Here is a 13,265-nt window from a genome sequence, read left to right on the forward strand (position 1 = left end):
GGGCGGGCAGGGCGAGGGGGGACCCCGGGGGTAGGTTTGATTGTTCCCCGCGGGGTATATAAGGGGTGTTAAGGAGAGTCGTGTGCCAGACACGCAGCCTGACCGGGCCCCGGGCGCCGCTCCCGCCGCCTGCCCGCACGCCCGCCCGCCCGCCGCCCCCGGGGCGCGTGCCAGCGCCGCGCCCCCGCCGGCCCAACCCCCCCCCTCCCCACACGCCCCGGTCCCCCGTGCTTTGGCACCCCCCACCCCCCTCCGCCCCCCGCTCAGGACCCCCGCCCCGCTCCGTCAAACCGGCGAACCGTCACAGCGCCGGAGAGGCGAGGAGAGCGCGCCCGCTGCTTCCCGGTGCTGCCCGGTGCGGCCCCGTCCAGCCGCCGCGCACAAGGATGCTGGTGAAGGCGGAGGTCCTGGCGCCGCCCGCCGAGGACGAGCTGCTGCTGCTGGGGCTGGGCTCGCCCGCCCCCTCGCCCTCGCTGCCGTCCAGCGCCGAGGAGGAGGAGGAAGAGGAGGAGGAGGAGGAGGAGGAGCTGCGCGCCGCCCCGCCGGCTCGCCCCGTCGAGGCTCCGGGCGGCCGCGGGCTGCGGCGGGCGGAGGGGAAGCGGCGGCCGGGGCGGTCCCGCGGCGCCCCGCGGGCGGCGCGCACGGCGGAGACGGCGCAGCGCATCAAGCGGAGCCGGCGGCTCAAGGCCAACAACCGCGAGCGCAACCGGATGCACAACCTGAACGCGGCGCTGGACGCCCTCCGCGACGTGCTGCCCACCTTCCCCGAGGACGCCAAGCTCACCAAGATCGAGACGCTCCGCTTCGCCCACAACTACATCTGGGCGCTCACCGAGACCCTGCGGCTGGCCGGGGCGGCGCGGCTCGGCCCCGACGGGGCGGCGGCGGCCGCGGTCCCCGCCGAGGGCAGCCCATCGCCCGCCTCCTCCTGGAGCGGCGGCGCCGCCAGCCCCGCGCCCTCCGCCTCCCCGTACGCCTGCACTTTATCGCCAGCCAGCCCCGCGGGCTCCGCCTCGGATCCCGAGCACTGGCCCGGCCGCTTCGCCCCGGGGCCGCCGCTGCCCCGCCGCTGCCTCTAGCCCGGCCCGGCGCTGCCGGGGCTCCCCCCGGGGCGGCGGCGGCATCTGCCCGCTTCCCAGGGCAGGGCGGGCTGTGGGAAAGGCACCTGCCAAACCAAACTTTCCGTCTCTCTCTTTCTCTCTCTCTCTCGCCGATGTGCACTTTGTCCGGTTTTCCCAGATCTGTCGCCGCGGGGCTTTTGTGTGTGTGTGTGTCCCCCCCTTTCCCCGCTCCCCTCTTTGCCATCTGTCCCTTATGATTTATAGGCGGGAGGGGGGTGCAAAGCGAGGGGGAAAAAAAAAAAAAAAAAGTAAATTGTTTTGTTAGGGGTCCAGGTTAGAAGTCATTGTATAATTTGTAGGCTTTGTGAGGGCTGAATGCAAGCGTGGAAATTTAGGCTGAACTCTCTATCAAAAGGGAAAAAAAAATCGGGAGGGGGGGAATGGGGAAGGATCTCCTCATACATTATTTATTTCGACCTTTAGGGGACGAGGAACTCCCCCCTTCTTTCAGGAGATTAAAAATAAATCAACAGACTGAAAACCTCAACAGACACGGAACATTACAGCGATCAGCCACACACGTGTTCACATTTATTTATTATAAAGACAGATTTCATGGAAAATATGTATTTTTTGTATAATTTACAGAGTTTATTCTAGTATGTATTTACAGCTGAAGAGCAAAGGGATTGTCCTTGTGATAAAATATAAATAAAAAGCTCTAATTTTCGTAACTTTGGGGTGGCTGCTTTTTCTGCTTTGCGTGCCAGCGGCTGGGAATTGCAAGGATTACTGGGATCCTTGTCTCTGGTGAAACCGAGCTCCGGTGCGGCCTGGTGTCACTGATCCATGGTGTTTCTAATGCTTTAGAGAGAGAGAGAGAGGGGGAAGTTCAGTGGAAGTTTGCTGATCATTTACCTTCGGCTCTCAGTACAGAAGATGCTGACAGCAAACGCGGGACGGATGGATCAAGAACTGCCACGCTTCAGGCCGACGGATTTCACCAGCAAGGCCGCGGGAAATAAATGTTGTTGAGCTAAAAGAGGAAGAATTTCCTCTCTGAGAGGGTCAGGTGAATTCCGGGGGGCAGGCGGTTCCAGGGGGTTCGCTTCAGCGCGCACAGCGCAGGGATGCCACCCTGGAGGGGGCTGCTGGGGGCCGCCCAGGCCCTTCAGTCATCGTCCCCGTGCTCCCGGGAGCACTTTGCGACTCCTGGGCGCAAGCACTCGGAAATCATTGAAAACCAGCGGAGGTGCCTGGCTGTATTAATTGAATCGAAACGCTCAGCACGCGGAGCCTGAGAGCGTGAAACGCGGCCCTCGGAGCGACGTCCGAGAGAGGAAGGAGGGGAAAAAAGAGAGGGGGAAAAAAAAAGAAGCCCAAAATGTGTGAAAAGAGAATTAGTGAAATTAGGTTAGGCCAATAAACCGCGCGGGGGTCCTCCCCCCCGGCCCCGCAGCCTCGGGCGAGCAGTGCTATCTAGCCTGATCTATTGTTTCCCCCCCTGGCAGGGGGGTTATTGTGTGATAAATAATTCCCTAAAAAAAAAAAAAAAAAAAAAAAAGAAAGAAAGAAAAAGTGGGAGCATTTGCATAATCACTGCTTTGATGTGGCCAGCAAGATGAAGCTGTGTTCCCCCAAATCTGCCACGGGCCAGGAGGGACAAAACAAGGGGGAGAGCCTTTCAGGGCGCTGGCAGTGCGTGGGGCAGCGGGGTTTTCACTCTCTGCCGCTTTTAACCACCCCTTTTAATCACCAAACTCCGGGAATGCCAAAAAGGACAGCAACGAGCTCTCGTTGTCCTCCCCGGCTCCTCTCCCTCTCTGAAGAGGCACTGGAGTAGGTGCCTTGGGCTCTTCCAGAGGCCGGGATGGATGGGATGCGCTCCTCTCCCGGTGCTGGAAGCCACGCAGGAAGCGGAGGGACATTCCGGGTGGCTCAGCACCAGGAGGGACGCTGCTCCCTGCCTCCAGGGATTCCCCTCCATCCCAGGTACAGCTGGGATGGGGCTGTGGCAACGGGAACCGCCGTGGGAAAAAGCACACGGAGGGTGGAGGGGGGTTGGACAGGGGTTTGGGATGGGAACCACGCCAGCCAAACCTCCCCTGTTCCCTGGGGGAGGCTGGCCTCGGTTGGAAATGCCCTCGGAGGAAACGGGCCTGAGTGGGGGGCAAGGCTGGGCAGGGGGGGCAGGACCGTGCTGGCCAAAGCTGAGTTGGAGAGGCTGGATTTGTCGCCTAACCCGGTCACCCTCTTCCTGATTTTTCGTTTGAACGTGGCCAGAAGTGTTTAATTCCCGTTCTTGCCCCTTAATTTGAGGGGAAATTCTTCGTTTCTATTTTTTTTCCCATGTATTTCCCTCTTTTCTCTCAGAAGACTCATTTTTGGAGGTGACGGGGAGTCCCCAGAGCCAACCTGGAAGCGGACCAGGAGATGCGAGATGGGCAAACACCTCCTCGGATGATGCGAGGAACCTGGGGGTGGTTTCCATGGCAGCCCCTCGCCCCAGAACATGTGTTTATGATCCTTCTGTGTATTGTATTTGGGCATAAAAGCTCCTCTGCGCCAGCAGGGCTGGAGGGGCAGCCTGAAGGCCCCCGGGTGGTGGGGGTTTACAGCCCTCCTTGGCATAAGAATGGCCACGAGGAGCCAAACCAGCACCCCAAGGGCTGCCGCACGCCGCCTTTCATGGCGGGCATAAATCTGTCCAGCAGCGCCGCGGTTCAAGAGCCCTCCCGACACGGCTCTCAGCTGGCCGCCGCATTTCAAACCCGCTTCTCCTAAAGCCTTGCTCCAGCGCCTCAGGTTGGGCTTCCCCCTGGTCCTGTATTATGTATGGATTTGGCCCGCGTAGCCCCAGTCGCCATTCCCCACGGGCAAAAAGGATCTCAATTATCTGTTTTACAGCCAATCCCCCGGCATAAGCAGAAATCCCGGCGGGATCTTTTTTTGTGACCTGATGTAGGTTGTTGTCTCAGTGCAAGGCAAAATCTCATGTTTAAAAGTCCGAGAAAAACCCTTTTGCTCTGACAAGCTGAAAATGTAAGGATATGAAAACATAAGGATTTAAAAATATGAGGACAGCCTGCCTTCTACCTAGGATTCTGCGACAGCTGCGCAGGTCCAGCAAAATTCTGGCAGCCTGCTCATCCCCGTGACCTCTCGTACTGAACTGAGATTAAGGAGAGGCAGAAGTCCTGCCAGATTTAAAATCAAGCCTCTAAAAACTGATTGGAGGAAAAAAAAAAAACAAAAAAAAAATCCTCGGAGGGTCACTTTGCAGCGGCCAGGAGGGAAACAGGGATGGTGCTGGGGCGGCTGTGACACACAGCCGTCCCCTCTCCCTCGCCTCCCCTCCTCCTCCTGCTTTTATTAAAAAGCAGAGAGACCGGCCCAAAGCTGATGGCATATTTACCTTCATGAGTTTTTTTTAAAAAAAGTTAATTACCGCTCGGAGCAAGTTGGTCGGGCTGTCCTGAGCTGTCTTTTATTAGTAGTCGCCTTCATTAATTTCCCTCGCTGGATTTGCTGCTAATAGCTGCCTGGTCCTGGGCAGCACAAAGCAGCATCTGTGCCATTGAGCAGAAAAGCGGGAGTCAGGCAAAGGGGGGCTCTGGGCCGGGGGGGGCGGGGGGCGACGCCGTTTGCAAATCAACCTCTATTAACGTGATGTCCTGCTCGGAGGGGACAACGGCAGCCCCGGTAGCCGGCACGACAGTTTGGGCTGCGAGCGAGGGAGCGAAGGCACCTGCCGCCTGCCGGGGGGATGCTGCTCTCATCCCGCCGCCCCGGGCGCTGGCTGTGCCCCCCGGAGCCCCCGGGATGCCGGGCCTGCCTCTGCGGGGCCGCGCACGGGATGCTCCGCTCCCGCCTTAAACAAACTGTTCGTGAACCCGGTGTCTTCCGAAGACACACTCCGTGCCTCGAGAACAGCTCGGGGCAGAGGAGCTCGGGATCAGGGAACGGGATTAGGCTCTGTTGGCAGGGGGCAGCGGGCAGGCACAGCGGGCTCACCCGGGCTGCGGCGGCGGGCGGCCGCGGAGGCCAGCAGCCCCATCTGCTCCCGCTCGGCCGGCGGAGAGGGGAGATGATTTCATCCAAGCGGAAGAAAGGGAGGGTGGCGTGTGTCACTCCCGGGAGACGGGGGTGAGAGCGGCACGCTGCCGCCAGCTTCCCCGCAGAGCTGGGGGAGGCACCCGTGTGCCGGGGCTTCCCTCGAGGCAGCAGGTGACAGCAGCAGGCACCAAGCAACACCTCGCTGCGAATACCCCGGCTCCGGTTAGGGGCGAGGAGACGCCGAGGGAGCTGCTGCTGCTGCTGCTGTGTTCCGCCAAGCAGAAGAGATTGGGCAGCACGGGCTGCGGCTCTGCGCTCGGCTTTCCCCTCGCTCCCCGTGAACAGCCGTGTCTGGGGAAGGAGCTGTGCCGAAATCCAGCGGCTGGGCTCCGGGGGCAGCTGATGTTCGTGCTGCCTCCCGTGCAGGGGCTGCCTCCCAGCTGGAGGGGTCACCCCGAGCCCGCTCTCTGCCAGCCCGAACGGCCCGGGATGCTTCGAGGGAGAGGGAGGGAGGGAGGGAGGCAAGCTTGGCCCAGCCCGGTATTGCTGGCATGACTGAGGGGCTCCCTTCCCACTGCATCTTTCCTGAGAGAAATTCCCTGAAGTGCTCCAGTTATTGGCAAACGAGCGAGAAAATCATTCTACCTGTAAGAAGGCTTTGGTTGCATCAGCTTGTTCCCTGGGTATCAGATTTACTAATCTTGGATGCACAAGCACGACACAGGCAACAGGACTCTGCCTTTCACCTGGATACCTGCGGAAAGGGAGGGAGGAAAAATCTCTTTAAGCAAATACCCTCCCTGAAGGACAGGAAAGTGTGCCACCACTGTCACAAGCAGGCGGGTTTCGTGTCTGACTTGCTGCAGCACTTACACAAGTCCTTACACTCAGATCCTGGAGTTTAGGTGAGAGGAGAAAATGTTTCATGTTTCCTCAAGCGTGGTGTCCCTGCATCTCACGTTTCACTGTCCCAGCACGGCACAGCTCCACTCCTTTTGAAGAGCCTAGCCCTCAGCGGTTATACCGAGTACTTAGGTTGGAATTTAGAGAAAACTACAATTAATCAAGCCCAAAAAAAGCATCTCGGTAGCAAGTTACTTGATACAAACCACTGGATCTCCAATAAAAACTTCCAATTTCTAATTAAAAAAGGACAAAGTATTCCTGGTGTCTCAGTTAGTTCAGATCACTTTATTCTGATACCAGAGGAAATAGCAGCAATTTGTTTTTTGTCAGTAGCTCTACGATGAAATTTACATCCAAAACATTAAATTCTCCATTCTCAGAGTCAACTTTTTTTTTCCTCAATAATCCCCTACCTACACCACAAATAGCAGCCAATAACTTAAACTCTGTGTGTTTGGAGCCATGTTTGTGGAGAGCCCCAGTTCTTCAGGCGCTCAGGCTGTAAATCCAAAATTCCCAGTATCCAAGCTTGGATTGAAGACAAACTGCCTGATACATCTGAATTTGTGCCCAATCCTGTGAAGAGTAAGACCAGTAGAACATGACTCCATGTCTGTTTTAACAGGGAACTGAACAAGCTGATCCTCCACCCTAACTTTTGCCTGTGATAGCCATAACCGTGGCTGAGGTGGCACAACGTCTCCAAAAACCAGCAAAAGAAATAAGCCGCCAGGTGGAAATATTAGGAAGAGAGAAAAATACTAAAATTGCATAGAGATGGATTTATCCAGAAACACGTCTAAATAAATTTTCTTTTCCTTCCTTTGAGCAGGAAGGGGTGGAAAACGCCTGACTGGTCAGGGCTCCCAAAACTGCGTGTGCTGTCTGCTGGCAGCGCGTTAGGACACTTTGCTGTGCAGAGAGAGGTTTTGTTTCGGTTTTTAATTGTCCCCATAAAGCAGGGCAAGCCTCTGCAGGGAGGTTTTAACACAGCAGCTCCGCCGCCCATTAATTCCCGGGATCTCGCTAACTAGCTTTGTTTGCCCTGCGGAGCCCGGCTGCGCTCGCTGGCCGGAGCGCGGAGCTATGCGGGCGCGGCGCTCGTCACTCGCTTCGAGCCAGCATTTCCCCGCTGCCGAGCGAGGACAAGGCCGGCCTTTATTGGCCGCACAACAAGATAACGGGCTTAATCTTCCCGGTAACACGTGAGTTTCCATGTATCACTTTAATCTGCGAGACACTGGGGCCGAGTGTCCCGTCGCATGCCGATTTCACCGCCGTGTCAGCCGGCGACTGCCCGGCTCAATGATGGATTGTTCGCTGGCTCTTAACAACAGGCAAGATGCTGAATGCCCCGGGGTGACAGACAGTGTGCAATGGGAACGGCCGCAAATCTGATGGCCCGGTTCAAGTTCACCTGACAAAGCTGGAGCAGTCTGCGAGCAGCGCTCGGGAAAGGATTATTCACACTGGCATTATATTTTTGAATGCATTTTTTCTCCCCGCGCAGCTGCGCAGCTCCCCAAGACTGAAGGTTTATGCACCATAATAAAGAGATTTAATTTTTTTTTCCCCTCCCCTCTTCCTTCTCCCTCTTTACACCTAGTTCTAATCAGTTGGCCCAGGGATAGGGCATCTTTCCAAACAACTCGGCACAAACATCACCTAGAAAACAATGGCATTGCTAAAACGCGGGGACAAAAGCCTAAAAACCTCTGCTGGCTGCAGAAACAAAAGGGGATGGTTTTGTTAAAGCAAAGTCTATCGGGGACCCATCTTTTTTGTGGAACTTTGATGCCATGCCCCCTTTCTCATCGAGAAAATCTCCCCCAAAGAAATGATCCCAGCGCTCGGGGGCAGCGGGACATCGGGGCTTTGGGGGGGAAGAGGAGAATGGGAAAAGAAGGCAGCTTTTCACTGCCGTGCTGGACAAGCTGCTCCCAGGGATGTGTAGGGTAAAACAGTGTCCAGCTCACAGGTCATGCTGCGGAATCACCTGTGCCAGTCTAGACCAGCAGCTCCACCGAGGGCCTTGTCAAGGACAGGCAGCTACAGATCTCGTTGCACTCCACGTGTTGATCGTTAAAAAAGTAGTAGATTCCTTTCTTCCCAAAGTTGGAGCGTGAGTCCTTGCTATTAAGGGAGTGAATCTGGGGGTCTGTGAGGTAGATGAGGCCTTTCCCGTTACCTGTCACCCAACCTGTGGAAGAAATGGTACAGCTTGACGTCTTGTTTATCTTGATCAACACCACAGCCTTTGCATTAGCACGCTCAGGACTCTCCGCCTGGCATGGCCCTTGCTCTGTTCATGTCACCCAGTTTCCACCTACGGCAGCAACAGCGGAACCCTATGAGACACACAATGAATTTTAACCAAACGAATACCCCAAAGACACGTGTGGGCCAGAAGCTGAGTGTGAGAGGCATCAACACTGCTGTCATACACACCCTGAAGGTCGACGACCACGTCGGTTCCCTGGGAGAACTCGTAGCAGAAGTGGCCGTAAGCCAGACCGTACTCCGTGGCTTTGTACTCATTCTTCACCACCCTGGTGTTGTTGGACAGCTTCACAAACTCCCCCAGGATGTAGGGCTCCACACTCACACAGCCTTTTATAGTTCTGTCTTCCAGTATCTGAAAGGAGACAGCCCCTCTGCTGCTATAATTGACCCAGGACCCCTTTCCTCGTCAGGTCCCTGGGATTGCTTAGCAGACAGTGCTTACCAGCAGTACTGCAGAGGGGATGTAAAAGATTTGGGTAGGGACCTTCTGCTCGTACAGCCTCTTGTTGAACTCTGTCACGTAGTACTGGGCGGTCATCTGTCGCTCCACGTCGCTGAAATGATGGAGGAGCCCTTTTTCCTCTTTATATTCCTTCCCAACATACCTGAGCAAAAGGAGAAGAGTCTGGAGCAGTGCTCTGGGTGCTGTGAAGCAGAAACATCACTGCAAAGCAGAACGTGTCAGAAGCAGATCCACCTGTGGCTGGGATTAAAACTGGGAGGAATTATTTTCTTTTCTATCTCACAGAGGTCAAAAATTATCCATCAAATCCTGGGATGGGGGTTTCGTAACACCGGAATGTTGAAACTCAACTCTTCTTGACTCTGAAGGGAGACCTGACTCAGAGGTATTAAAATACTGTTCCCCATCCATAATTATTCATAAGCTACTCCTAGCAGTGATCTGAACTCTGCCATTAGCTGTTACAAGACAACAGGAAAGCAGCTTTTCCTTCCTGGAAATTAAAAGCTAGAGATACATGGAGCGGTGGGGAAGATTGCCAAAATGTCCAACACATTTGGGAAAGCCATAAAATATTCCTGCTGCAGCAAATCTTACCAGACCGTTTTTATCCGTATTTACAAATAAGCAGCACTGATGAACACTTTGTTTCAGAAATCTGCTGGGTCCGTACCTTCCCAGGCTTTCTTCTTGGTGCAGGAAGTGTATCCAAAAGGCGTTTCTCTGCTTGCCTTCCTTGGCCACGTTCAGGTAGTCCCCGATGAACACAGCTGTCTCCTGGCCTGTCCACAGCCCCGATTTCTTGGAGTATTTCAGAAGAAGAGCAGCTACAAAAAAAAGAGAACACCGCAGATAAAAGGGAGAAATCCACAGGACTGCTCTGAGCCTGTGCTGAGGATTGGCTGTTAGTTATTATTGACTTAATGATAATTTCTTAAACAGTTTTCAGGGATGGCATGAGGAATCTAAACTCAAGCAACGGGGTAAAGTGCAACAAAAAATTAAATCATTATTAAAATACTGTGTCAAAAAGCCTGAGTCAAGCTCGCTCTCTGTGGAGGCACAGGTTGCTGTGTGGGAACTCACAGTACGCTTTGTGAAGCTCTTTGCTCCTGAAGATCCCGGTAGGCATCAGTCTCTGGACAAGCCAATGATGCTCCACCCCTGCCAGAAGCTGCCTGTAATCATCATCCCTCAGAAAGCGAGCTTCCAGGACCTCCTCCTTCACTCTGCCAGGCGTCAAGGCAAAGCCACTTCCCCTCGGGACCGAGCCTGCAGGGGAGCTCGTGGCCATCGGCGCTGACGTGACCCACGAACTCAGAGAGGAACTGGATTGTCCCTTGCTGCCCGCCACATCCTGAGACTTCTCCTCCTCTTCCTCCGTAGTGGCGCAGTCAAAGTGCTTGGTGGTGGATATCTTTCCTAGGGAGGGCAAAGCTGCTGGCACACGGGGAGCTGCTTTGTGCTTTGGAGCCAGCGCTGCAGGACAGTCCCGTACCAAGTCTCCCACGCTGACGAGCTCAAACTCGGTGCCATCTTCTGTTTCTGCCTGGCTGTCGACTTGAGGCGCCTGCAGAGATCTGTTCCCCAGCATGGCGGGTTTCCTCCCCCAGCCAGGCACACGGGAGTCACTGCTCGTTTTCGGCCCGATGTTTGCTGACGGTGCAGAAGTGCCCCTGTCCTGGGGGGGCTGTGCCTCACACGAGGGATCCTCGGTGCTGTCTGCGGGTTCTCCCGGGTGGAGCCGCTCAAAGCGACCGACGCTGTCCTCCCTGCTGCTGTCCTTGGTCCTGCAGCTCAGCTCTGCACAGGAAAAGGACTTCTCCTGCCCTGTAGGAATGGAGTAAGGGATGGAGAGGGAAGGAAACTCATCGTTCAAGCCCTTTGTTTTCTCTTTTGAGGCGCTCCTTCCATGCTGTCTTCCCTGCCGCAGCTCTCCTCCGCAGAGAGGCTCCTTCTCCACCATCCTCCCTGCTCGAGGGGCACACCCCTCGAAGGAATGCTGAGGAGACCCCCCGGAGCCACGGAGGGGCTCCCGAGGAGCAGGATGCCAGGCTCTGGGAGGTAAGGAGCACAGGGGTGTGTGCTGGCTGTTTCCATCGAGTTCTGTGGTGCAGCACTGCTCCTCCACGGAGCCCTTCTCCCCTTGCTGCCCGTCCCTGAGAGACTCTCTGCTGCTATTGCAACTCAGCTCCTCCCAGCTGGAAGAGTAACTGGATTTGGACAGCTTGCACCAAGAGTTCTCAGAAGTAGTGCTTTGGCTCCCGTCTTGCCCTCTGCTGAAAACGTCTTTTCCGCTGTTTGTTTGAATTTCTAACGGCTCCATCTCTTCTTCCAAGGAAATTTTCATCACACCAGAGCCAATGTCTTGATTTCTTCGGCCACCGAGTCCCTCCGAGCGGCTTCCTGCTGTTGGTGAGCCCAGGATTTTCACAGCACCACTCCTCTGGGGAACCGTGTCTTCAGCAGTACACACGGTGTCCACGGTTTTGGTCTCTGTTCTTAGGGTCGTGATACAAGCTCCCACCTGGATCTCTCCCGGTGCGGTTTTATGAATCCTGCAAGTTTTTTCAAACACTTGGCACACTGACAGGTGGTGCTGGGAATGCTTGGCAAGGATTTTCTCGAAGCTGGCTTCCCCTCGCAGGACAGGTTTTTGTACCGAGCCTTTATAACTGTCTGGGACGTAAGACCTGGGGTCGGAATTCGGGAAGCCTCCCACCCGCAGGCGCCTCCTCACGGCTGCAATCAGAGACATGATCTCTTTGGCAAGCATGCCCTTATCTTCCTCCTCTGGGAAGGAGGTGCTGTAGGAGTGCAGCTTCCCCAGGGCTTCCCTGCTCAGCCGGGTGACCTCACGGAGCTCCTGGCTCTCCCCGTAGAGCCAGCGGTGCACGGTGGCGAGGCAGAAGGCGGCTTTGATGAAACTGTGCAGCTCCTGCCTGCTGGTGACGGCACTCTGCTCCTCCTTGGTGAGGAGCCCCACCTCAAAGGATTCCTTGGCTTCGCACAAGTAGAACTCTCTCTTTTCCGGGGGACAGTCCTTGGAGTGGCTGTAGGACAGCAGACACATGCCACGGATGTTCTGGGAGGGGATCAAAGAGGAATGAGGGCATTAAAACCACGTTTCTTTCCCTTACACAATTTGAAGCAAAGCTCGGTTCTAATGGCCTACTGCTGTGTTTCCTGGAGGAAATAAACTTCCTCTTTTTTAATCCTTTGAAATACAGCTGTAGTCCTAGGAGAAGCAGCACTCCCAGGGCTTGAAAGCCCATCCTCACTCCGTGGATAGCTTTCCTGCAACGTACACCTCGTGCAACCAACCCGACCCTCAACACAGACACCCTGTGTGATGCACTGCTTGAAAGGCATGTCAGAGCCAAACTGAGCAGCCTGGGCTCTTCCCCCGCACAAATCCCACTTCCAGAGGGAGGAGCAACACTCACCACGGCCGTGAGGACAAACAGGGGGGTGTACTGGCTGTAGGCAGCTGCCAGCTTGCAGGCCTCGGCCGCCGATAGCAAGCGGTGGTCGAACTCCTGCAGGAGGCTCTGATGAAAGAAAAAAACCCCAAACATTAGGAAAAAGCTCAACTCAAGGACTTTATTTCCAAATATACGGTGCCTGGTAGGCAGGGATAATCATACCTTAAACAACAGCCTGGCCTGTTTCTGCAGGACCCTTTTTGCTAAGGTTTACCACATGTACATAATTTTTGACTCTATAAATATTCTAAATATATACAATCTATAAGATATTCTTAATATGTTCTTTTTCCAGAAGCCGGGCATTTTTCCATCTAGCTGCAACTGAGCTGGAAGTTTCTTCAACCCTCTCAGCACAGGAGAGGAAACGTGTGTGTGAATTGGCAGAAGAACCCACACACACGAACCCCAAACCAAGTCTCACCAGGTCGATGTCAGCACTGGTTTTGAAGCGTGCATAATCCTGCTCATTCATGGAAGCAAAGATGTCTGCCATAATACCCAAGGATGTGGCAATTCCCTGAAAGAGAAATTCAAGATTTTCACAGCAGGTTTTTTTTTCCCCTCTGCATTTTGAATTTTACCGCTCTGCTGTGTAGAACATGCCAGAAAAACAAGCACACGAGCAAGATCCAAAGAGAAGCGTGGCCAAGAACTCCAGAGATGTCATCTTTATATGGTTTTATTAATTTCACTTGCAGGAAGTGCAGTAATCTGGAAGGCCTGATGCCGCCTAAGGGCCTGCCTGGCCAAATAATTAAGAAACCCAGGTATGCTTTCACAAAATTCGCTGCAGAATGCCCTGCTGCCGCTGAAATGGAGAACACAGAAACCTTCTGAGCTTGGGGTCAAGCATTAAGACGTGGCAGACAAGAGGTGACAAGGTCTGGGTTTGTGGGATACCTTGTGCTGGGGTCCAATTACAAACCCTCTCCGAGCATCACCCCGGGACTGGCCGGGCTTAGGCTCACATTCCTGTTTAGCTACGGACACGTGGTGTGGCTGCTGCTC

General features: G+C 55.0%; 2 protein-coding genes across 5 annotated transcripts in view; one reads left to right on the forward strand and one right to left on the reverse strand.

Moving 5' to 3' along the window:
* The first annotated feature begins 307 nt into the window (after positions 1-307).
* Positions 308-1,350, forward strand: NEUROG2 (neurogenin 2). The gene has a single exon (XM_038135006.1). It carries the CDS (start codon positions 387-389, stop codon positions 1,077-1,079), a length of 693 nt encoding a protein of 230 aa, XP_037990934.1. The 5' UTR covers positions 308-386; the 3' UTR covers positions 1,080-1,350.
* A 130-nt stretch (positions 1,351-1,480) lies between these two features.
* The window catches only part of ALPK1 (alpha kinase 1), a 36,578-nt gene continuing 24,793 nt past the window's right edge, over positions 1,481-13,265 (reverse strand). The window contains exons 3-11 of one of the 4 annotated variants that reach the window (XR_005256717.1): positions 12,679-12,774; positions 12,216-12,320; positions 9,856-11,854; positions 9,443-9,596; positions 8,749-8,911; positions 8,472-8,658; positions 8,020-8,223; positions 5,763-5,871; positions 1,481-1,925 (exon numbers count right to left, since the gene is read on the reverse strand). Coding sequence is in view for 3 of the 4 variants with exons in the window: in XM_038134988.1 (XP_037990916.1) it covers positions 8,030-8,223; positions 8,472-8,658; positions 8,749-8,911; positions 9,443-9,596; positions 9,856-11,854; positions 12,216-12,320; positions 12,679-12,774 (2,898 nt within the window). In the remaining variant the exon portion in view is untranslated. The other 3 variants (XM_038134988.1, XM_038134990.1, XM_038134991.1) reach the window with 3 other exon arrangements.

This window comes from Motacilla alba, chromosome 4 (genome assembly GCF_015832195.1).
Source record: "Motacilla alba alba isolate MOTALB_02 chromosome 4, Motacilla_alba_V1.0_pri, whole genome shotgun sequence".
In the NCBI taxonomy this organism is placed as follows: Eukaryota; Metazoa; Chordata; class Aves; order Passeriformes; family Motacillidae; genus Motacilla; species Motacilla alba.

Coding starts and splice junctions, on each gene's coding strand:
- NEUROG2 (XM_038135006.1), top strand. CDS start 387: ATGCTGGTGAAGGCGGAGGTCCTGGCGCCGCCCGCCGAGGACGAGCTG.